Genomic DNA, 23,365 nt, shown 5'->3' with positions numbered 1-23,365 from the left:
TTGATGGGTCCCCTTGCCTTGTGGTTTTGCCTTTTCACTGCCCCTCTGTTTTTACGTACTTTGTGGGACACTGAATCTTCTTAATTTTTTTTTTTAGATGATAATTTATATGCTTCCATGTTTTAAAAAAATGAAATATAATTTTTTTTAAAAAAAATTGTCTTTTAATATTTTTTAATTACTTCAAATTAAATATTGATTTTTGATAAAAAAAAAAAATTTAAGTAAAAATACAAAAATAAGATTATATATATATATATAAACACATTCACGGATAAATTTGATTTAATTGTTAATTATAAATAGTTGATAAAAACTAATAAGCTTTATGGTTGATGTGAAAAATGGTTTTGACTCACTCATTTTAGAAAATATAAAAATAAAATTTTTATTTTTATTTTTAATATATCTGTTTTATCTTTTTCTATTTAAAATATATGTATTTTTATAAGTCATGTAATTATTTCATAAAATATCTTTTTAACTTTAAAATAATTTTTTAAAAAAACTAACTAACTGCATGAAAAAAAAAAGTATGTATTTTAAAATATTTATAAATGGGTAAGGAAATTTTGATTTATAAACTTTTGGGTTTTTTTTTATATATTTTTAAAAATTAATAAGTCAAAATCCACTTTTCCCAATTCTAAAAGTACTAAAAATAAAAAAAAAAATTAAAAATAATTTTATTTTATTATAAAAATATAAAATCAAATCAAATATAATTAAAATTAGTTAATAATTTATAAATTTTAAAATTATTTAATATTTATATATAAAAAAATATAACAATTTTCATGTTTTTATTTGAAAAGCTGACATAAATACTCTTTATCATATCAAATATTTACACATAACGTTTTTTTTTTAAAAAAATATTATTACAAGAAAATAAAGTTTTTATCTTTATTATTTTTTAAAAAAAATTGGTCCATATAAATTTACTATTTAAGCCCAAAACCTAAAAAAAATGTGAAAATTGAGAAGAATGATTTTATCTTTAAAAAAATGACTTTTATTGATTATAAAAAAATAGAAAAACATTAATTTAAATTTTATTTCTTTTGCAAACTTCAATAAAATTTAATATAATTTAGTGATTTGAAAAAAAAGTACACCATTTTTCAAAAAAATAAAAATAAATTATTATTATTTAAAAATCAAACATATTGGAAAATATATTTTTATAATATATTTTATAAAAAATTAGTTTTCTAAAAATAATAAATTTTCATAATAATTATTAAAAAAATTAAGATAAAAAAGTTTCTCAAATATTACGGTAGAAAATAGTTTTGAATGGTATATTGGTATTTTCATATTTTATATCATTCTAACTTTTATATATTAAATCTTAATTTTTAAGTCTAATGGGATCAAAATACAATTATCTCATATAATAATTTATTTTTCTTTTTATTTATTAAATGATAGGCTAATTGTCCTTTGAGACATTTGAATTTCAAGACTTTTCTTTCAGACTTTCACCAAGTACCAACTACCAACTACCAACATCATTCCAAGCACTAACATCTTTAAAATAATTGATAGTCTAAATAAATAATTCATAAAACGATATATTTAATTAATATAATAATTAATGTAAATAAATAAATGCAAAAAATATATTTTGTAAAGGAAAATACTAGACTTCAATACAAAGCAATCTGACCTAATTGTGCACCTCATGTAATGTAAAGTCATATTCTCCGGCATGGGATTAAGGAAAGTCAAATATCTTACGTATCTTCCAATACCAAATATATCCATATTTCTAATAAAAAAAATATTTATTTTAATGGCAAAAAAGTGAAAAGTACAACTTTGGAAATGGCGCTCGCCGCTCGTCATCTGAACGATAGTTTCAACCTTGACGGCAACCTATAAGCCCATTCAACATCTTCCAAAATGTGGAGTCTACTTACCGATTATTATTTTATAATTTTAATTTTTATTCAGCTTGATAATTTAATATGATATGATCTTTAGAGTTTGTTTAAAAATAATTTTAATTAAAATAATTTTAATTAGTAATACTTTTATGCATAGCATATTTTTATTGGAAGCACCTTTGAAAAAACCACCTAGTATTTATAAATAAATTAAAAAAAAAAACACTTTAATTGTATTTTGGGTAACAAATTACATAACAAAAAATTGATTTTTTTTTTGAAAAAAACATCTATTAAGTGAATGTCGTATAATCATTTTTTTAAATAATTATTAAATATCTAATTTACTTAATTTTCAAAACTATTAGACTACTTTTAACCTCTTTCAAAGTCATTCTCTCCATCACATTGGGAGCATCATGCAATGATACAGCATCTAAAAAAATTTATATTTTCGATAAATTTGACTTTTGACTTTTAAAATGTATGTGTTTTGGGGAAAATCATGATTTTAAAAATTGAATCAAACTTATTGATTCAATTTTCAACCAGTCACGATTACCAAAATATTTTTAATCAAATAAAATAAAAAGTTAGTTATAGTTTTAATATTTTACTTTATTAAAAATTTTAATTTTTTATTATATAAAATAAAAAATAAAATAGATTTTTTTTGTTAAAAAATGTATTTAATCAGTTATATTAATTTCTCTTAATTTTATTAAAAATTGAATTTTTGCTTCTTTAAAAAACAAAAATTACTCATCTCGATACAATCTTGGAAAATAAGGTATCATATTTTTATGAAAAATAATAATATTAAAGCGTGTTAAAAGTATCATCGGATGTAGAAGAGTGACATTTTTAACACATTTTATCATGACTTTTTTGTAAGAGAGTAGTACTTTATTTTCAAAAACTATTTTTAAAGGATCACATTATGCATAATTTCAATATGCAAAAATTTTAATTTTTAATAAAATTAAAAGAAAATGATATAATGATTAAATAAATTTTTCTAAATAAAAATATTTTTTATTTTATATAATTAAAAATTAAAAATTTTAAGGATATCCATAAATAAAAAGTTAAATTTATTCATTATGTATTTATTTTTATATCATTTTTTTCTCATCAATTATTTATTATATATTATTATTATAATTATTATCATTTTATATTTAAATGTTCATAAATAATTAAAATAAAAAAAATGAAAGAATGAATAAAAGAAAAGTACGAGAAATTATTTTTTAAAATAAAAAATAGAAAAAGGACCAACATAAATTAAAAATGGACTAATTTAAAAAAAAATAAAAAATAAATAAAGGGCTTTTGTATATCGTCACTAGGGTCTAGGTGGCAAAAAGACATCCAGCCTTCAGATGAATATCTGGGGGCGGTCGGGCCCCCACCATTTATTGCTGCTCTCCTAGAGACCTAAACTCAAATTCTCCGATGAAGAATTGTAAGGAATGGGTGCTGCGCTGCCTCCACCGCTAAGACTGTCAGATCATCATCGAACGGTGGCGTGTAACTTCGGAGCTGAGGAGTGCGTGAGGCTTAGCAGGACGTTGGAAAGTGTCCCCACAGGAAAAAGGATGGATAATGATGAAAAAAAACAAAGTCGCTGACGCAATTGTAGTCAGTGCAACGTCGGTGTCCGTAGAAGATTCCTCCTGCCTAACGATTATTTTTAATTTTTAGAAAAAGGCAAAGAAAAAGTAGTGTCTCATCAAGCACGTGAGTCTTGCGATGATTTTCGTCTCCATTTTAGCTAATGTGGCGTTTTTTATTTTTTATTTTAAATATTATTTTTTAAAAAAGTGTTATATGAAAAATATAATATTTTTGTCACGGTGCATATCATTATGTCCTATTGTTCTATCTTTCTAATATTAAAAATTAAAACTTTGTTAATATAAAAAATGAATAATTGTGTTTTGGATCGGTTGAATCCAAAAATTAAGATTTAGTTAATAAAAATTATATAATTAAAGAGAATGATATAAAATATGAAGAGATTAATATATCATTTAAAACTATTTTGAGTATTTTATACCACAATATTTGACAAATTTTTTTATCTTAAATTATTATTTTTAATAATTATTTTAAAATTTTATTATTTTTAAAAAATTAATTTAATATATATATATATATATATATATATATATTCTAAAAATATTTCGTTTAAAAAAATAAATTTGATATATTTTTAGTTATTTTTTATATACATAATTTTAAATATATATATTTTAAAATGTTTAATTTTTAAATAATAATAATAATAATTTATTTTTATTTTTTTGGAAAATGGTGTATTTTTTCCAAATCATTAAATTAAATTAAATTTTATTGAGGTTTACAAAATAAATAAAATTTAAATTAATATTTTTCTACTTTTTTTTTATTGTCAATATATGTTATTTTTTTAAAGATAAAAAATTCATATCCTTCTTTTCAATTTTCATTTCTTTTAGGTCTTGAGCTTAAATAATGAATTTATATAAATCAAAACTTAATTTTTTTTACCCGTCCAAAACATAATTCTCCATATATATATATATATATAAAATTAATTCAACTTTTAACTTTTTTTCTTTTTTTTAAATTGTTGTACTTGTTCAAAAGCTACTTCTCACAATCTCACCAACCCACCGACATCTCATGGTGTCATTTTTTTCTTATGGGTCTTGCTTTTTGCCTTGGTCTCTTCTTGATTACCCTTTACTTTTTGGGTGTACCATAAATTTTAAAAAATGTTTATGCATGTTTTGTTGGTGTTTTGATAATAAGAAATGAAGCATGTGAATTAATGAAAATATTTAAATAAATAAAAGACGATGAATATTTTATTAGGTCTTAATTGAACTTATAGATATGATAATATTTATAGAAAAAAATCAAAATATTTAATTATTTTTATTCAATTAAAAGTAATTTATTGATATCAATCAATATAACTAAATTGAACCTATTATTAAACATCAAGAATTTAGATTTTTTTAGTTGCTTAATCTCCTCAATTTTTCAATATAGAAAAATGGAAAAAATTCCCTTCTATATTTAAAACTTTTAAGGAAAATAAAAATGAAAATGAAAATTTTGGCCCTATAATTCAATTTAAAAGAGAATTAAATATTATTACCAAACAAAATAATATTTACTATTAACTACTAAAAATATATTAAGATCTAACTAAAATAAATAAAATCTTATTTAATATTCATACATATTTTTTTCCTATTTACTTTCAACTCTCTTATATCAAATTATTTGAAAAAATAAAAAAATTAAGTTATTGATTTGGTATTTATCCAAATCTTAATTTTCACTTTTAAAAGTTCATAAAAAAAATCTAAACCTTTGGATGTAAGTACAAACAATGAAACTAAAGTATAAATAAATAGGATTATGAATTCAAGTTATAAGACTGAGACCTAAGCACATACCTCTTCCATTTGAAGAATATCAAAATTTATAACAAAAATGATTGAATTCTTTATAATAATAATAATAATAAGAAGAAGGGTTTTTCTGCAAAATGGTTAAAATTATTGAAATATTTTCTAATGATTTTTATTTTTCTTTTTTAATTCTTTTAAAAATTTCCTTTAAATATTCTTGATAATTTCTTTTTAATATAAATATAAAACTTTTTTTTAAATGTTCTTATTATTAGTTGTTTAATTTGATACATTTTCATAATTAATATTTCATTTTTTAATAATAATAATAATAAATACCATTAATTACTTTACAATTTATAAATGATGTCTATAATATAATATTTTTCTCATTATCTCTTTAACAAAAATCTCAGGCTCCATGGGTTAATTTCCAAAACCTTATCCAATCACCCTAACCCACTTATTAATACCAAAATTAATGAACAATTATTTGATAATTAATTATTATTTTTAAATTTGAATTAAAAAATAATGAAAGAATTTGACATCACTCTAGCATCACATGTGTATTTTTCTAAAAACTTTTCCAACCATACATACTAACCCCACTTGTCATGACCTGATTAAATTCAAGCACACATTCAAAGCGTGATGGACATTCACATCTTCCATTTATTAAGCATGGTGAAGTTGAATTTTATGCTTACAATGAAGAAATTCATTCACTTTCCCCAAACGCGATTAAATTATGTTAGCCTAACTATTTGCCCACATGTGACAGCTCAATGGATGATGAAGTGAAGATATGGTTACGTGGAAGGAGTGAATGGTTATTAAAATATAACGAGACATGTATCACATTAATTTAATGTCAAGATTTGTTAAAACTATTTAAGATAATTACTCCTCATAGAAGATTTGATTCATGCACTCCTTAGTTATAAAGTATGAATTGGTCAATGTCACAATGAGGATTAACTCATTGTAAAGTTTAGCAGTTGGGAAATGCTAATTAAGACATTATAAATACGACATCTAACATGTTGCATCGGGGTGAATACTTCTAGGAGAAACATTCAATGCAATATGATGTGATGGATATTATAAAGAGAACACTAATATACTAAAATAACGTCCAATATAATATTTGATTTTCTTGTTGTAACATACCTACTAAATCAATACAAATCTTTTTAATCAATCATTGTTATTTTAGTTTAACTATAGATTAAAATATGAGTAAATTCCTAGTCAAATAACTTATTCTTATAGCCACTTTGATTTCCCGTGAATTATCTATTATTATTCTTTTGGTTTTGGTGTGAAGTTGGTGGTTTAGATGTCTTGATAGCGTAGCTATGCATACTTATCTAATAAAGAAATATATGAAACTTTTTACCTATGTCTATCACTTCTATTTGAAGGAATTACAATATTTAGGGATGGTGACTAATTCCCTAACATGAGAAAATTGACGCTCTTGAATATTAAGTTGTTCTAACATATCTGCAGATCAAGTTGATGAGTCTACTTTAAGTATCACTCTTTACCTAAAAGTGGGATATCTTACGGTAAAATTAATAACTCAAAAAGTTATATTTTATTTCATATTTAAGTTTTGATAGCAATAAATCAACTAAAAAAGGATAAATAGGAGCTTCAAGATCACAACATCGAGTGAAACCCTAATTGAGCTAAATTGAAGACTTCAAAACTTATGAGGTAGTGGATCTCAAAAATTTTATTTAGTCGTCAGCATCTTTAGTAAATCCTTGGTATACTTCAGTTAAATCAACTTAAACTTAAAGTTACTATAATTACCTTTCTTTGCTTAAAGCTAACTTTCAAATGACTTAGACCAATTTTTTGGGCATGATATTTTCGAGGTAAAACTTGGTTTATCTAAAACCATGATTAAAAGTTAAAACCCTCTTTGTCCTAAAACATTTTAATCACCATCCATACTTTAAAAATGACTCAAATATGGAGAGAAGTGGGCTCCTAGAAGTTCACCGATCGGTCCAATGCACACAATGTGGGCCACCCATTTGCCCCCCTACTTCGGCCTTTTTAATTCTAATTTCTACCCATCAGATATAGTTGGTGTACTGGCTCTACCTACTACATAGTTTTATTCTTATATAACCTATTTCATTTAAGACTTATCAAAGTATGTAACAATTGTGTTTTAAACCCAATTGGGCCTAAAAATTAAGATTTGACCTATAAAAGTTGCATAATTGAGGGAAAAGATATAAAATATGAAGAGACCAATATACCCTTCAAAACTATTTTGAGTATTTTCTACCACAATATTAGACAAATTTTTATATATTTTAAATTAGTTTTATAATATATATTCTAAAAATATATAATTTAAAAAAAAAGTTGACATATTTTTAGTTATTTTTTATATACTTTTAAATATATATATTTTCCAAGATATTTGATTTTTAAATAATAATAATAACAATTTATTTTTATTTTTTTGGAAAATGGTGTATTTTTTTTCCAAATCATTAAATTAAATTAAATTTTATTGAGGTTGGCAAAAAGAATAAAATCTAAATTAATATTTTTTTACTTTTTTTTATAGTCAATAAAAGTTATTTTAAAAAAAGATAAAAAATTTATACATTTTTATTAATTTTCACACTTTTTATAGGTTTTGGATTTAAACGATGAATTTATATGGATTAAAACTTAATTTTTTGGCCAAATTAGGTCCAAAACACAATCATCCCTAAAAGTATTTAACATTTACAAATTACATTAAAATTTGATTTTAAGCCTTTAGTGAACTTTGAACTTTACATTTGAAAGAGTTTGAAAAAAACCAAGAAAATTAAAATTGAAAAATGAAAAAATAAAATAAAATAATCCAAACATCACTGAATGCCTCTTTAACTACAAAAAAATGGAGATTTTTGCTATGTTTGGTTCCCGGAAAGTACAAAGGAAAGAAAAAAAATGATAAGGAAAATGATTTTCTCATGTTTGGTTGTCCTATAAAAAATATCAAAGAAAATCAAATATAATTAAAACTAATTAAAAACTTATGTATTTTTAAATTATTTAATCTTTATATTGATGAGTTAAAATAAATAAAATGAGTTTGAAGTAACAAAAAAAATAATTTATCAACTTTTAATCTATTTTTTTATTTTTCTTCAATTTTTCTTTCCTTCTACTTTTCCTTTGTATTTTCTTTCCCTCGTATTTTCCCTCAAATTTTCCGGGAACCAAACATAGCCTTTGGATGGGGAAGAGGGCATCCCTTCCCTTGAGAGGACTTGGACAATAGTACATTGTGAGAAGACAACGATTGAGGGATGTGACAACTTTTGAGTTTGCAATAAAAATAACTTTCTTAAAAAAAAAACACAAAAAACAAAAATCTCAAACTAGATATTTTGATTGGGATTTTTTTTTTTCATCTTATAAGATTTACACCCACGTCTATATGTATACATTTTCTGATTTTTTCCTAGTAAGTTTAAATTTAAAATCGTAATCACCGATCATGATTTTAAAATCTATAATCAATAATTATAATTTTAATGCCTTCAATTAATACTTTGCAAAAGTATTTTCGTATATTTTGGGGGTAAAATCAAAATCATTAATTATAGTTATGTTAAAAAATAATTTTACCTATGGAATCGAATCTTTGTTCTCATTTTGCTTTGCATTTTTTATCTTCTCATTCCACGTTTTAAATCTCATGATAAAACCCTAATCCTCCATTTTCTTAGCCAAAAACTATGATATGATTCTTCATTTTCTCAACCAAAACTTATGTTGTGATCGGGGACTATTTATTTAGGAATTTTTGACCAGATTTGATTTTATTATTGATTTTTTCAACCTAACTCTCATTATTTTATAAATATATTTTTTTTCTTACAAGACTCATTCATCCAAAATTTTTATTTTGTTGTGAGAATCATTCATGGAACCAACTATGGTTTTGACCCAAAAAGAGAAGAAAAAAAAGAAATTCACACGGATGCATGTATCTCAAAATAAGATTATATTTGATAACTATTTTTAGATTTGTTTTATGCTTTTCAACATAAAAAAATAAGTAAACACTTTTGGTAATATGAGACCTGTCTTCTATTTCCTATTTTTAAAAATAGAAAATAAACTGTTTTAAGAAAATAGAGTATTTTCAAAAAGCATTTTTTAGTTATTTTTATTTTTTAAAGATTATTTTTAAAAAAATAGTTATAAAAACATGCAAAATGCTTAAAAATAAAACATTTAAATACATGTTTTTTAAAAAATATTAAAAATATTTCAAATTTTCAAATAGATTTTTGTTTTATTAAACTTTATGGAGTAATTTTAAAAATACTAGGAGGCTTTGGTCACAAGATCTGTGTTGGGCATCTATTAGGAAGTCTCTAGTCTAATACTGTTAGATTGAGAACTGGGTGTTTGGGCTGGTTGAAGCTTAACCCAAACGGCCCCACTTCATAAACCAGTCATTACATACAGGTAGGAAACCCACGTTAATTGTTATCCCAAGATAACTAGGATTTTTTAATACAGAACAGGGTTTTGGAGACTTTTGTAAAGATACCTTTACAGATGAGCTTTCTCTTGAACAAAATTCAGGACAAGTTCCATGTGAGCCAGTGCCCAGTGGTCCAGAATTGAGGTCAATTGGCCCCAGATCCACGCAGTGCATGCACGGCATCAATGCACCCCATCGATAAATCAATGTATCTATCAATCACATCTTAGAATTTGCGACCCAACGCCTACTCATGAGTCATGAGCATGTCAACATTTCCATTACACTGCATACAATAATGCGATCTCCCTTAGAAAATATCAGCTTCCGTGACCACCTGGAACAAGTCTTAAAGGACGGCTGATGTGGAGTGGAGTGGAGTTTTAATCACTATTCTGTATAAGACACTTCATGGCTTTCGTTTCTTGTAAGCTAATCTCTTGTGGTCATCCCTCGTGAAACAGCCCATGAATGCCTAAAAAGTGTAGCAGGAGGGCGTGTTTCACGCTTGGAAAGGTCATCTTCTAACCGTTTTGGACATTAAAGAAAACCCAGCGGATAAGAAGGGAAATCGGCACATTGGATTCAGAATGTATGAAACTAGTAAGGGTTTACATTTTGGAATGCAGAGGATGTGGTGGGTGTATGGTATTAGCATCCCATCTGAAACCAGGCCACCCATTTTCTGTGGCGCGTTATGGGGCCTATTGTTTTCTGTCTTCTTCTTTTATGGGAAGCCTGTGGCTTCGTCACACATGCTTCTGCGGAGCCTTCCTCCTGTCTGGTGATGGTGTGTAAACCCGAAGGCTTATCAGTTTTTACAGGATCTGGAATGGTGGAAGAGCTCGACCCTGATGTGTTTCCTTCATCCATCTCCAGGGTCAACTGCACGGAGAAGCACAATAGCAGAAAAAAGATTCTGTTTAGATTTTTTTTAAGTGAACAAATTTTCTGAATAAATTAATTAAAAGCGTGCCTGTAAAACTCGATTCTCAAGCATTGCCACTCGCTCCATAAGTGTGCCTTTGTGATGAACTTCCTCAAGCGCAGAGGACAGAGTCTTGAGCTCCTGATCTTCTGGCAAGCTTTGTCGGATGGCAGAACTGGAGGAATTTTGCTTTCTCGCCGAGCAATGCTTCTCTTCCAGAAACTGCAGCTGCATAATCACAATTTTGCAGTCAGGAACACAACCCCAATTCTCAATCAAATTATGCAACTGACTGAAATAGTGAGGTAACAGACAATAATAATCAAAGGGTAGAACAGATAATATGTTACCAGGCGATCAATGCGATCTAATCTTGGGATAACAGGCAGGGGTGAAGTGGACTCCTGCTTTTCTTCCTGCTCCATCTGATATACAGACAACAATGCTGCTCAGACCCTTCTCCTCTAACCTTTCTATCACTTTATTATGGCCCCTTTATCTCTTTCTTTCTTTTTCCAGCTGAACTGCTGAGTTCAACAAGTTTCAGATAGAGATCAGATTCAGGCACTGTGCTACTGAGAGTGCAACTTTTCAAGAAAGGGGGGCATTCAATAATAACCACCTTGCCATACTGTATTGTCATTTGTCAGTATGCACAAAATTTGGGAAGATAATGTATTGTATTGCCATCACGATCTTATCCCCCCTACAAGCTTTCCTCCCTCCAGTTGCCGTCACCTTTTTTATTTTGGGCATGTGATGGTTTTAGGCTTTTGTCAATGGAGGTATGGCTGATTGTGGTCACATGTTAGGCTCACAAATATACGTGGAAGCTATTGTTTGTTATAGAGTTATGGAAGAAGAAAGTTTATATATTTATTGAAGATTAAAAAAATAATAAATTTGTACAGACTTTGTTGTATTAATTGATGGTGCATGGTACATATATCTATCTGTTTGTATATACATTGAACCACCTTTGTACTATATCACAAGGTCCCAATCCAATCCAGGGCAGGTGGGTGAGGTATGGGTGATTGTTTTTTAAAATAGTTTTCTATCCTATTAAATAAAAACATATTTGGCAATTATAAAAAGTAAAGTATTTTTAAAATTGTTTAAAAAATAATTATATAATTATAAAGAATAATTAAAAATAAAACACCACCTATAAAAGTTATTTTTAAAATATAAAAAAATATGTTAAAAATGTTTTATATTTCCAAAAAAAACTCTTATTTTAAAAAATATTATAACATGGTCTTAAAAAACTTTTGAACTATTTTAAAAAATAGTTTCAAAATAGAGTCACTTTCAATGGTATAGATATTATTTGTCCTAGAAGTTGTTTTATTGAATTATTTTGTGTCTCTTTGGTATATTTAGTTTTGTTTATGATATATTTCTATTTTTCATTTTACTCTGGATAATATTCATATTATAAAAATTTTATTAAATATATGCAATTTTTTATATAATTCAAAAAAGGTTTTTATAAGAACTCTTAAATTTTTTTATCTAAAAATATTTGATGAGAAGAGAAATTAAAAAATTATTAAACAATATTTTTAGGTAAATGAGATTATATTTCATTTTTCAAAATGAGAGAGGTAATTCTTTGGTGATTTGGATCATTTTAATCAAATAATTTATTCTGAATTAATTGATTAAAAATGATAAAATAATGTTCATATTTATGGATTTAACTTTTCTCATTTTTAATATAAATATATTTAATTATTTCAAGTATTTACACGTAATATATATATATATTTTTATAAGAAAAAATAAAGATATTTTTATCAAAATGTGCTTAAAAAAATGGTGGGTTGGATTTTGAAATTGGGTTTTTAATGAAACTTTTAATCAAATAACCTTATATTATAACCCTTTTACGCCCCCCCTAAGGAAGGCTCAGAAGGGGAGGTGTCATCCTTCTGCGGTGTACCAGGCGCGGCTGTTGGAAGGGGAGGAGGGCTTTAGCAAATATAGAGCATACGATTCCTGACCATATTCCTTTCGCTTTGGACAAAGACTATATGGTCTCGCTCAACCTGGATTGTTTCTCCGCTTGATGAACCGCGGCCTTCTGCTTCTCCACCTTTCTTCCTCTCTCAGCACATTGGCATTTCGCCCACAACCAAATCAAGGCTGCGGATCTCTCTTTTCAGATTTGCATACATCAGTTTTGCAGGCTTGCAGGCACATACATCATTGGAGAGGCGGGTGATGGCGGCGGGATCCAAAGCAGCGAATTGCATTTGACGGATTCAGTAGGGTTTTTAAACTCAAAATTCAGTATTTCTTCTTTTTTGTTTTTTGTTTGTTTGATTGATTTGTGCTTTGCTGTTTTCAGTTATTTTAATGTACTTTGCTATTGATTCATCACAGAATTTTGATTATTTCTTTATCATTTTGGTATCGACATGAAACTGCGGATTATATCGTTCGGGTTGAACCGCTAGGACTTAGATCTCAGGTCTAATGCAATTCCTCTTCTATATACAATTTAACCTAGAGTCATGTCTCGACTGTGAGATGGCAAACCTGGGTGATACCGGATGCTGAAACAAATATATATATTAAGCTATGTTCTCTAATGTGACTTTCAGTTCCATAGTATCTTGAATTCTAAATTTCTTATTTATGCCATCTTATGTGAAAACTACGTGGATGAAACATTGAATGTAGGTTTGGTGAAAATCTCTCTTCACTCCATTCGAACAAATAAGAATGGTATAGGAGAATTTAATTTTATTATTTTTTTTTTTGTTAATACGCTAAATCTGAATAAAATTTCAGTGAGAATTAATCAAAACTTGGAGAGCTGCTTCTAATTATTGACTCAGTCATCCATCAGACATATAATCCTTCCATACAGATTAATTTGATGAGCCCTTATGGGACCTTTTTTTTGTACCAGGTCTCTTACAAGATGACCTACAGAATTGCCCAAATCCGCCGTGTGAGTTCACATCCAGAGGTTTATGAACCATGTGATGACTCATTTGCCTTAGTTGATGCACTCCTAGCTGATCGAACTAATTTGTTGGAGCATCATCCAGCATTGTGCATGGAAGTGGGTTGTGGAAGTGGTTATGTTATCACTTCTCTAGCACTTATTCTTGGCCAGGAGGCTCAAGGGATCCATTATTTGGCAACTGACATCAACCCTCATGCAGTGAGGGTGACCCAAGAGACGCTGGAAGCGCATGGAGTCCATGCAGAGTTGATAAACACTGACATAGCATCAGGACTGGAGAAGAGCCTCGCTGGAATGGTGGATGTGATGGTTGTGAACCCTCCTTATGTGCCAACACCTGAAGATGAAGTTGGCCGTGATGGAATCACATCTTCCTGGGCTGGAGGGGAGAATGGTCGTAGTGTTATTAATAAGATACTGCCCATTGCTGACAATCTCTTGTCGGACAAGGGCTGGTTGTACATGGTTACCCTTACAGCAAACAATCCCACACAAATATGCCTTCAAATGAGGGAATTGGGGTTCGCTTCCAGAATAGTCGTCCAGAGATCAACTGAGGAGGAGAGCCTCCATGTTATCAAGTTCTGGAGGGATATTGATATTCAAGCAGAGGCAAAGGAAAATGTGACAGTGAATAAAACAGTTCCTGCAAGGGTCATGGAATCTCTGCTTTCACAATTTCCCCGATTACCATTGTGGAGAAATGGCGACAACAACCAATGAATGAAAAAGGTCAGAGCTGGAATCTCATTTTTTTTGTTTACCTGGTTCTGCATTTCTACTTCTATAATGTTCTTGAAAAATCCTAAAAAGAAGTCTATTTATGAAAAGAAGCCTCAATTTCTGTTAATTTATTCATGAAGTAATTAATTTTTTATGCTCCATTAACTGGATCATTCTATGTATTGCCTTCATCAAGAAACTCCCTACACCAAAATTCCTGTCAAATTTTGATAAAAATGAAAAGATGTATTTATTACAGAATCTTGGATGAAATTAGCAGATGAATTAGTTAGCAGGATTAGATTGAGATAATTTATCTAATCCTGTAATGAAAAACATTTTCAATTTGGTTTGAGAACAACTTATCAGCTCAATCTGACATCCTCTCTCTCTTTCTGTTACAGCTTATCCCATGAAATACAATTTCAAATCCACCTACTGCAACAGAACTTCCTTTTTATTTTCAAATGGATTAAGGGGAACCAATGATCCTTATTTTTAAAATGGGTGCCAAGAGGCAAAGCAAAAAGGAGGGAAGACACCAATGATCCTTATTATGGCGTCCCTGGAAGATTGGTATATCACACTATATGGCCTCCCAACTTCTTGCTGAGTGTTTAACCTTCTTTTTCCTGTTTATAATATTTTCTGTGTGCTTATCAAGGAAAGTAAAAAAACTCCTTGCTGAGTACCTCAGCAATTTATAAAACTACCCTGTCAAACTTCATCCCAAGAAGAGTGAGAATCCAAAAACTAGTACACAAGTTTATGTGACCATTATAAATTTCTAAGGTTAAATATCTCTCAGGCTCCATTCAACTTCCTACCTAAAGATGGAGAGATGGACTTCTTGAGCTTATGGGTGCAAAATTAGCTCTTGTTAGATCAACTTATAGGCATGGGGAATGTGAATATGCAGATACAATGATCCAAGCCAACATAATTCAACATTGAGTCTGAGCATGAGAGGGTGAGAGAGAAAACATTGGATGCACTGAACAATGCCAATTTTGTTCTTGAAACCTCTGCATTCAAAAGTATTCTTCTTGAGGTTTGCAATAGCTGTCAACCCTCATTCACAAACATGCATCCCGGATATGCATTGCTTTGGTCAAATAATCCTTTTTTAAGAAAGCATGCAGCACTGTGATCATTGATGCAATCTAGCTCCATTTCTCCAAATCACAGTCCCCTGTTGTGGAATTGTCCCTTGTAGGTTGCCTTGTGAGAATTTTGTGGGCCCTTGTGCAAGGGAATGGATGTTCTCAGTTGTTTAAGGTGGTATTAGTTGTTTTTTATAGAGTACTCCAAGTAAGAATTAAAAATATGAAGAATGTTTTTGGAAGCTTTTGCATTGTACATAAGCTTGCTGTACCTTCTTGAGGAATAAGCTGAAAAAACTGTTTTTCATATTTAAGTTCTTGTTGCTAAAAACAATTGAGAACTGTTCTAAAAGACTACGCCATAGAATTTTCAAACTGTTCACTAAGCAGCAAGATAACAGCTCAAACTCGAAATAAAAAAATAAAAAAAAACCTACAAACAAGCGAACAAAATGGAACAAGAAAAAGGAAAATATGTGAAAAATGAAGGGAAGAAAGAGAAAGAAGGATCCCTACGGGGAAGATAAAGAAAAAGATGGATAAGACACTATTTTACATTTTATGTTTTGTATGGAACCCAATTCTGATGATTAGAAGTGTTTACACCTGTTCTAAAGAACGTCTAAATGATTTCTAGATTAACCAGACAGTAGTTAGTAAGGGAATCTGGTAAAAAGACAAAGCAGGCTGATTGGTTGGAGGCTATATATGATCATAAGTAATACTGCTCAATGTAGAATAAGGTGGAACTTTAATGTTTATGCACTCATTTACTAAAAAGATAAAAAGACTATCTGCTTTGATAGCGTTCAGATTAAACTGCTTCAGCTTCTACAACATATCATAATAATCATATATCAGTTAGAAAAGGCTTTCAAAGGATATGTTGGTCCTCAAAATAAGGTCACTCTTGCTATTTGAATCTAGCATGACCTTGGGACTTGATGGATATCATTATAGGCTTGGTCCTAAGATACTAACCTTGCTTTTAACAAAATTATTTCCTGATCTATGATTCTAATTTGGAAACAGCTCGTAGCAACATCTGTAAAAGGAGTAGCATCTCCTTCCTTTCCCATTTGAGCAGCAACTTTCCCCATGATGCACTCAATAAGCTGATAAGATTGTCATCTGAGAAGAAATTGCATGTGGGTTCACAGTAATATCTGGAGTGATTCATTTGATGGTCCATGGCATGTCTTCTTGTGTATCTCATTCCAACTGTTCTTTTTGGATCACGGTTACAGCTAAACTTGTCTCCAACCTGAGGTATCTGAACGGATCCCAATCTTTACTTTCACAAATCTCAACCCTTCTGCATTTGTTGTCACTGGAACCTGAAAAACCCCCAAATGGTTGAAATCAACTATAAGAATCCAAGAAAAGCACAAATGTCATGTACAGGGTATGTCACTTCTTAATGTGATTGTATATTATATAACAAGGTTCTATGATTAGTTAGGTTCCATGAATTACACATCAGAAATCCTATTTTGGAGTGGAGAAATAGAGTGAATTATGATATAGCTTGCCTGGTCCGGAATCCCTGTCCCACTGTGGCACAAGATTGTGCTTGTGATCATGCCTTGTATAGTGTGAAACTTGTCCCAGGGATTCATCTTGAGCAATAGGCGAGGTCTTCTCCATTATAGTATCCTCACTCAAAACTCTTGTACCCTGATATAGAATAATCTATAGGTTTTAGAAAGATTAAATTTGGTCAATCATTTCTTAGTCCTAGCAGGACAGGATACAGTAGCAGCACATTCATAAATACTCACAGGGTGGGCAAGACCATCATCATCCAATTTTCGTAAGAACCTTGCCACATGCCTGTAAAACAGCTGCTGCTGAGATTGATGTCCAACTAAGCTAAGTATGGTTCGAGCTGTGTCTGGCTGTGGGAAATCCTCTCTAATAAGTCGTCTCATCTTTTTTTTCCTGATCCTTGGGAAACATGGAGGAATTAACAGGATAAGATATTGAAAACTTATTAAAGATTTGCTACCAATATGAAATGAAGAATAGTGATAAAAAGAATCATGATCTTTTGAGGGTTGCTTCATAGTGACAGAATCTTCTTTGTTATATTCAGAATTGCAAGCAATGGCAACAATCACATTCTGTGGAAGAATGATGGCCATGAAAAATCTCAGAAGGACCATCACCAAAAGTGAGGAAGATAAAGGCACGTAGAAGTAGGTATTTAAAATGCCTGGAAGCTGCCTGAAGTGCAAATGCCCTATGGCACAAGAGGCTTTCTAGGATAGTAGTGAACATAGGCCAGTGCATCCATGAGTGAAGAGCTGAAGACCAAATGAACTTAGTGGATGATAAAACACAAGAAGCAACAAATATGGAAACCTCATAACCATTAATTGACAAGAACTATATTGGAATAAGCCTCCTCTGTATTCAGTCTCGCGATCCTAGAAATCATGCAAATCATTGTGGTTTCTTTTTTTCCTTTTTGTGCCAATATATTCTACAAATATGTTTGTATATAAGTTGATGCCAGGCACTCTCTTGGGTTTCCCAGAGAAAGTTGATATCTCACATCGAATGGCGAAAGTTCTTGGTATTATGTATGATAATTTCTCTTAATTAAGTAAATACGTTTTAAAGCTATCAGGATTTATTGAGTATAAAATGAAAAATATTTATACAAAAGGAGCAAACATTACAAATAAAATCAAAGAAGGAATAGGATTGATGTATACATATTAGAATATTTGAACACCTAGCTATGTGAAAACCCCAGCCGCACCCTTGTACTATTCCTACCCCATTCTCAAACCAACCTCCCTATGTTATCCCTTGCCAGCTAATTCTCTCACTCCTAGCCAACTGGAAGAAATAACACTTGCCACGTTTCCTCCAGCTGGAAAATTTTATATTTTGACAAAATATCTACTTATAATATTTAAAACCCGCCCATATGGTTTCACACACATATAGAATATAATGACAAAGGTATGTGGTACTATTATTTAATATCAAAGTTGGGTCGGTGGTCGCCCGCAAGACAGGTTCTCGGGGCCAAGTTCCCCAAGAGGCAGGCCACTAGGCCATTGCACAAGTGGGTAGTTCAACTAAATCGATTACTCTTCACAATGATGCCGAGGCATATATTTTTCATGCAACTAACCCAAAAATTTCCATTTAGGAAGCACTGATCTGGCTACACATGTTGGTAGGAGGCAGATAATTTGCATGATTTCATGAGTGATCAAAGCAATTTTCTCAGGAAAATGCAAAGAAAAATTAAACTAGTGTACTACCCCGTACCTGCCTTCCTAACACATGCACACCTGGGCAGTCAGCCTATATGTATCCTCTATGGTTTTCCATTTAAATTCCCCCCCTAGAGGCGCCTTGCACTCCTTACTATAGAGTATAGACTCACTGAAGCTTAACCTTCATGGCTAAGATCAAGAGGATCATCACAACTCTACTAAGGCTCCTAGTCTTGTGTGCAGCCCTGTCTGCAACCATTGTAATGGTCACCAGCCGTGACTCTGCTGAGGTCTTGAACCTATCATTTGATGCAAAGTATACCAATGCGCGGGCTTTCGTGTGAGTTAATTCATTTCTCTCCCATGGTTTAATTACTTTATTTCTATCATTGGTGACAAAAAGCTTGGTGCAGATACTTTGCGATCACGAATGCAATTGCAAGTGGATACAGCTTCATTGCCCTTTTTCTCTCTTTCTCAACTCCGCTTTGGCACTTAGTTTTCCTTCTTGATGTGGTAATTTAATGCGTTCATGGCTTCTTTTCTTGTATGGATTACGTTTAATCGATCTTGTTGATGAAGAGACTGTTTTCTTGTTCTTCAGTTTATGACTCTGCTGCTTACTTCAAGCATTTCTGCGGCCTTGGCCATAGCTGATGTGGGCAAGAAAGGGAACAGTCATGCTGGTTGGCTACCGGTTTGTGGACAAGTTCCTGAGTTTTGTGACCATGTCACAGGAGCTCTTATAGCCGGTTTCAGCGCTGCTGTACTTTATTTGGTGCTTCTTCTTTTTTCCATTCACGCTGTCCTCAACCCTAAACCTTAGACCAGTATACGGTCCCCAGTATGGATCTATCATGTAATATGTTTGCTGATGTTCATGACTCAACTCGGTCCCATATCCGATGAAGGATATATAAACTATATATTGCTCTTGTTATCTGTTTGGAAACATTGAAAAAGGTGGTCTTTTTTTTTCTTTTGCAGATTTACTACTCTACGTGCATGAATGTGAGCAAATTGAGAAATAGATTGTAGGCCAACATCCTTAAAATTTAAAGCATGGATTGTATCAAATTACCAATTTATTTTAGAACTTTAAGGTTTTAGTGACCCCCCACCAATGCAGATCAATGTGAATCAATTACATTAACAGTAACCATACAACCAAACTACTGTCATGGCACGGCACAAGTGGAAAGTTGGGAGTGTTTGGAACCTGTGAAAGTTACTTTATATGGAAAGGCATATCCACAGGATAAAATACGAGGATGAGAATCGACGACCACCCATTCAGTCTCTGCCATCCAATCAACTTACCCTATCTACATCATCTATAACTGAATTCAAATAAATTCTCGACCTCTTTGGAACCATGGCATCACCCACCCACCACTGCAGAAGATCCAGCCAAATGTGAAACAAAGCATCAGGAACACACAAACACCTTCAACCCAGTTGTCAAGAAGATGAGTTGCAAAGCTCTTCTGTGTTCCACCTCTGTTTATGATTCTAAGAGGCTTCCAAAACTTCAGACTCAGAGGGCTCCAACATTGCAGATTAGGTGCTCAAATTCGAGTCCAGACACGCCTTCAATCACTGGTAATTTCATGTGTTTTTAACTTTTTATGTAGAATGAATGAAGTTGGGGAGAATGAATGAAGAAGTTGCTCTTTCGTTGCCCTAATGGTTTCTCAGAGACCAGAGGAAACCAACAACCAAAAATATACAGCTTCGAATTTATTTCCGCACTTTCTTGACTGCCAAACGGGGTTCCAAAGAAATGAAATTGAAACCACCCACTAAAGAAATGGTGGGTTCAGAGTATTTCATTAAATTGAATCACATAAGAGGCTTATAGACGTCTTCCATTCTGGGAGATAACAAGAACCCATTCGCAAAATCTTCATGTTCAAAAATCTAAAATGGGTTTGCCCATCAATTAGAGAGGAATCAAATAGCAAAAGGGGTTCCCTTCACGTGAAATTAAGACTGCCCCATGTGGGAAAACTGACACTGGTGAATCTGATTGTGCTTGATAAGAATAAATTGCCATTGATCTTCATGTTTTCTGGTCAAATGTGTGTATAAAGTTGGATGATTTGATGACTGAAGGTTGGGGTTGCTTTGCATCTAAACTTTATGCTTATTTATCCCAATTGCTCCTTTAGAAAAGCAGAATACTTAGTGACCCTAGTAGGTGGGGATCCATAGAACCAACCAACTCGATTGGGTGATACCGATGCATCATAGTAGCTATGTTTTTGTGTGCTAGAAAATTTGAAGGAATTACTGTGGAAAAATGGGTGCATGGATCAGTAATATGTGCCTCATTTTCAGAAAAATCCTGCTGATACAAAATAATTAATAAAGGAATTATGCTTGCTCTCTCTCCATATGAATTGTGTGGATGGCTTCAAATTACTTGCATATGATTATTCCAAGTGGGAGATGGTTTTAACTATGCATCTACTGTTTCACAACAGAAAAACTTGAACATGAGGCTTCTATGACTGGGGCTGCTTATGATTTCAATAGAGCAACAACATCGCTTACTCGTAAGTTGCTGTCTTCACCCAAGAAGGTAACTCTAGTAAGGCATGGCCTTAGCTCCTGGAACCAAGAGAGTAGAATTCAGGTTAGTTGCTTCTTACTGCCCAAACCCCTGTTCTTCAACTTGGCCGGTTTACAAGGAAAAGCATTCCAAAATCACTGTTCTTATTCACATGTTATTCTTTTCTTTCACTATTTTTGAACTTAAGAACCTATTTAACCAACTGATCCTTTTGTTCTCTATGGTTCTTTGATTATTGGAAGTCTATTGTGAACCCCAAGTTCTTCTTCCTCTGTATCTTACATTCCATAGTTATCTTACTGCTAACTTAGTTGTTAATTACACATTCAGGGAAGCTCAAACCTCTCTGTTCTAACAGAAACTGGAGTGAGGCAAGCAGAAAGGTGCAGAGAAGCCTTAGCAAACATATACTTCGATCAGTGTTTCTCAAGTCCAATATGTCGTGCCAAGGTTTGACTGATACATATAAATGATAGTCTGCACATATATGAAGTTTTATCAATCATTAGCTCTGGGTGTTTACTGCAGTCCACTGCTGAAGTCATATGGCAAGGGAGGGAAGGACCTCTGGTTTTCCTTGATTCGCTGAAGGAAGCCCATCTTTTTTTTCTTGAAGGCATGAAAAATGGTGCGTCCTTTTATTTTACTTGTTCATCCAGTAAAAAATTTTGGTACTTCAATGAAGTTTAGTTGGTAAGATTGAGTTTTGAGCAAGGCTTGTGAGGTTCAGGGAACAATGCTTAGTCTACATTCTTTAATTTGTAGACACTACACTAACTTACATTCAGTGTTTGGAGGCAGTGGATGCTAGGAGGGAATATCCAAAGGAGTATATAACCTGGAGAGAAGATCCAGCTAATTTTAATGTGAATGGTGTCTACCCTCTTCGAAAAATATGGGCAACAGCAAGTGAGGCTTGGACAGAAATCTTGTATACACCTGTGAGTTGTTTTCTGTGCCATGCTGCTCACATTTCATTGTCATCTTAGGATATATTTATATTTTTTAAAATATTCTCTTGAAAGTGTGTGTCTTTTATCAGGGAGAACATTTTTTGGTTATCACTCACAAATCAATATTGAGGGCACTCATCTGCACGGCTCTTGGACTTAGCCCTGAGAGGTATAAGGGTGACCATAATCTCATAATTTCAGTTTACAAGCCAGTAATCTTGTCTTAATCCTTAAGGAGTTTGCTTCTGATTTTAAGTTAAATTCCTGGACCGTTCAGCAGTAAATCGCATTCATGTAAACGGCATAAAATTTTGGCCAATGGCTTGAATTCTTGCCTCCAGCTCTCCTGTGATTGTTCACAGAATATCATACTACAACAATAGGAACATGGTCATTCCGGTTCTTTTAGCAGCAAGCTCTGACACTGTTTTGATGGTTCAGGTTCCGAGCAATTGATGTGAATAATGGTGGAATAACAGTATTCAAATTCAATACTAGAGGGGAAGCCATGCTGCAATCCTTGAACATGACAGCCCACATGTACAGCAATCACATCTATCTTAACTGAAACTCCTCACTTAAGGCATGCACAGAGAGAGTAGCAAAGAGAAGCAGATGCTGCCACCTAATGCATTGCAGAACAGATATATGATCATACGGGACACACAGGGAGCTATTTTGACCTGCTTGATTTCCAATTGAGAGTTCCCACTTCGAAATTAAGAAACTAGTCCAACATATTGTAAAGAATGTAAGCATCAGTGCTACTATGTGTTGGATTTAAGTGCTGCAAGCCAAGACTCCAGTGTACAGCTGCAGCTATGCAGTGAATTTCACTGCAGCAAGTCACTATCCTGCACCAGCTATACATTGGTTTCGAGAAGACTTGCATCCTTTTTGGCTTAATATTCTGTCAACTTCATCATTCAATTTTTATACTTTTAATTTTTAAACCTGCCATTTCTATTTCATTGTATCTTGTTTTGCATGATTTATTTTGAGAGTGCTTGGCGCATCAAGCCGGACAACCACCAGCT

At 31.4% G+C, this 23,365-nt stretch overlaps 4 protein-coding genes across 7 annotated transcripts; 3 read left to right on the top strand and 1 right to left on the bottom strand.

Moving 5' to 3' along the window:
* Positions 1-9,673: 9,673 nt before the first annotated feature.
* On the bottom strand, positions 9,674-11,497 carry LOC117923411. The gene is made up of 3 exons (XM_034841677.1): positions 11,106-11,497; positions 10,804-10,983; positions 9,674-10,712 (listed from the first exon to the last, which is right to left on the bottom strand). The coding sequence occupies exons 1-3, from the start codon at positions 11,178-11,180 to the stop codon at positions 10,479-10,481; spliced, it is 489 nt and encodes a 162-aa protein (XP_034697568.1). The 5' UTR covers positions 11,181-11,497; the 3' UTR covers positions 9,674-10,478.
* A 1,339-nt stretch (positions 11,498-12,836) lies between these two features.
* LOC117924096 (methyltransferase N6AMT1) lies at positions 12,837-15,759 on the top strand. Its single transcript, XM_034842654.1, has 3 exons — positions 12,837-13,028; positions 13,679-14,470; positions 14,866-15,759. Exon 2 carries the CDS (start codon positions 13,691-13,693, stop codon positions 14,459-14,461), a length of 771 nt encoding a protein of 256 aa, XP_034698545.1. The 5' UTR covers positions 12,837-13,028; positions 13,679-13,690; the 3' UTR covers positions 14,462-14,470; positions 14,866-15,759.
* Positions 15,760-16,069: 310 nt separating this feature from the next.
* Positions 16,070-19,786, top strand: LOC117924095 (CASP-like protein 1C1). The gene is made up of 3 exons (XM_034842652.1): positions 16,070-19,140; positions 19,214-19,316; positions 19,405-19,786. Exons 1-3 carry the CDS (start codon positions 18,986-18,988, stop codon positions 19,624-19,626), a joined length of 480 nt encoding a protein of 159 aa, XP_034698543.1. The 5' UTR covers positions 16,070-18,985; the 3' UTR covers positions 19,627-19,786.
* A 316-nt stretch (positions 19,787-20,102) lies between these two features.
* LOC117924093 (probable 2-carboxy-D-arabinitol-1-phosphatase) lies at positions 20,103-23,299 on the top strand. Of its 4 annotated transcripts, none has more exons than XM_034842648.1 (7): positions 20,111-20,402; positions 21,287-21,438; positions 21,706-21,825; positions 21,904-22,003; positions 22,141-22,316; positions 22,418-22,497; positions 22,770-23,299. In XM_034842648.1, the coding sequence occupies exons 1-7, from the start codon at positions 20,270-20,272 to the stop codon at positions 22,894-22,896; spliced, it is 888 nt and encodes a 295-aa protein (XP_034698539.1). In that variant the 5' UTR covers positions 20,111-20,269; the 3' UTR covers positions 22,897-23,299. The 4 variants fall into 4 exon arrangements, with proteins under 4 accessions (XP_034698541.1, XP_034698542.1, XP_034698539.1 ...); XM_034842649.1 differs by having other exon boundaries at positions 20,113-20,402; positions 22,177-22,316; XM_034842650.1 differs by lacking the exon at positions 22,770-23,299 and having other exon boundaries at positions 20,103-20,402; positions 22,401-22,489.
* Positions 23,300-23,365: the final 66 nt, after the last annotated feature.

Source organism: Vitis riparia, chromosome 10 (assembly GCF_004353265.1).
Source record: "Vitis riparia cultivar Riparia Gloire de Montpellier isolate 1030 chromosome 10, EGFV_Vit.rip_1.0, whole genome shotgun sequence".
Lineage (NCBI taxonomy): Eukaryota > Viridiplantae > Streptophyta > Magnoliopsida > Vitales > Vitaceae > Vitis > Vitis riparia.
The sequence above is the reverse complement of the archived record's forward strand: the minus strand, read 5'-3'. Positions and strand labels throughout refer to the sequence as shown.

Excerpts from the sequence above, each read along its gene's own strand:
- LOC117923411 (XM_034841677.1), bottom strand. The coding sequence starts at position 11,180 with ATGGAGCAGGAAGAAAAGCAGGAGTCCACTTCACCCCTGCCTGTTATC. Across the intron at positions 10,984-11,105 it reads TAGATCGCATTGATCGCCTG|CTGCAGTTTCTGGAAGAGAA; the intron begins GTAACATATTAT and ends GTGATTATGCAG. Across the intron at positions 10,713-10,803 it reads TTGAGAATCGAGTTTTACAG|TTGACCCTGGAGATGGATGA; the intron begins GCACGCTTTTAA and ends TTCTCCGTGCAG.
- LOC117924096 (XM_034842654.1), top strand. The coding sequence starts at position 13,691 with ATGACCTACAGAATTGCCCAAATCCGCCGTGTGAGTTCACATCCAGAG.
- LOC117924095 (XM_034842652.1), top strand. The coding sequence starts at position 18,986 with ATGGCTAAGATCAAGAGGATCATCACAACTCTACTAAGGCTCCTAGTC. Across the intron at positions 19,141-19,213 it reads ACCAATGCGCGGGCTTTCGT|ATACTTTGCGATCACGAATG; the intron begins GTGAGTTAATTC and ends AGCTTGGTGCAG. Across the intron at positions 19,317-19,404 it reads TAGTTTTCCTTCTTGATGTG|TTTATGACTCTGCTGCTTAC; the intron begins GTAATTTAATGC and ends CTTGTTCTTCAG.
- LOC117924093 (XM_034842648.1), top strand. The coding sequence starts at position 20,270 with ATGAGTTGCAAAGCTCTTCTGTGTTCCACCTCTGTTTATGATTCTAAG. Across the intron at positions 22,004-22,140 it reads TCTTGAAGGCATGAAAAATG|ACACTACACTAACTTACATT; the intron begins GTGCGTCCTTTT and ends TTTAATTTGTAG. Across the intron at positions 22,498-22,769 it reads CTTGGACTTAGCCCTGAGAG|GTTCCGAGCAATTGATGTGA; the intron begins GTATAAGGGTGA and ends TTGATGGTTCAG.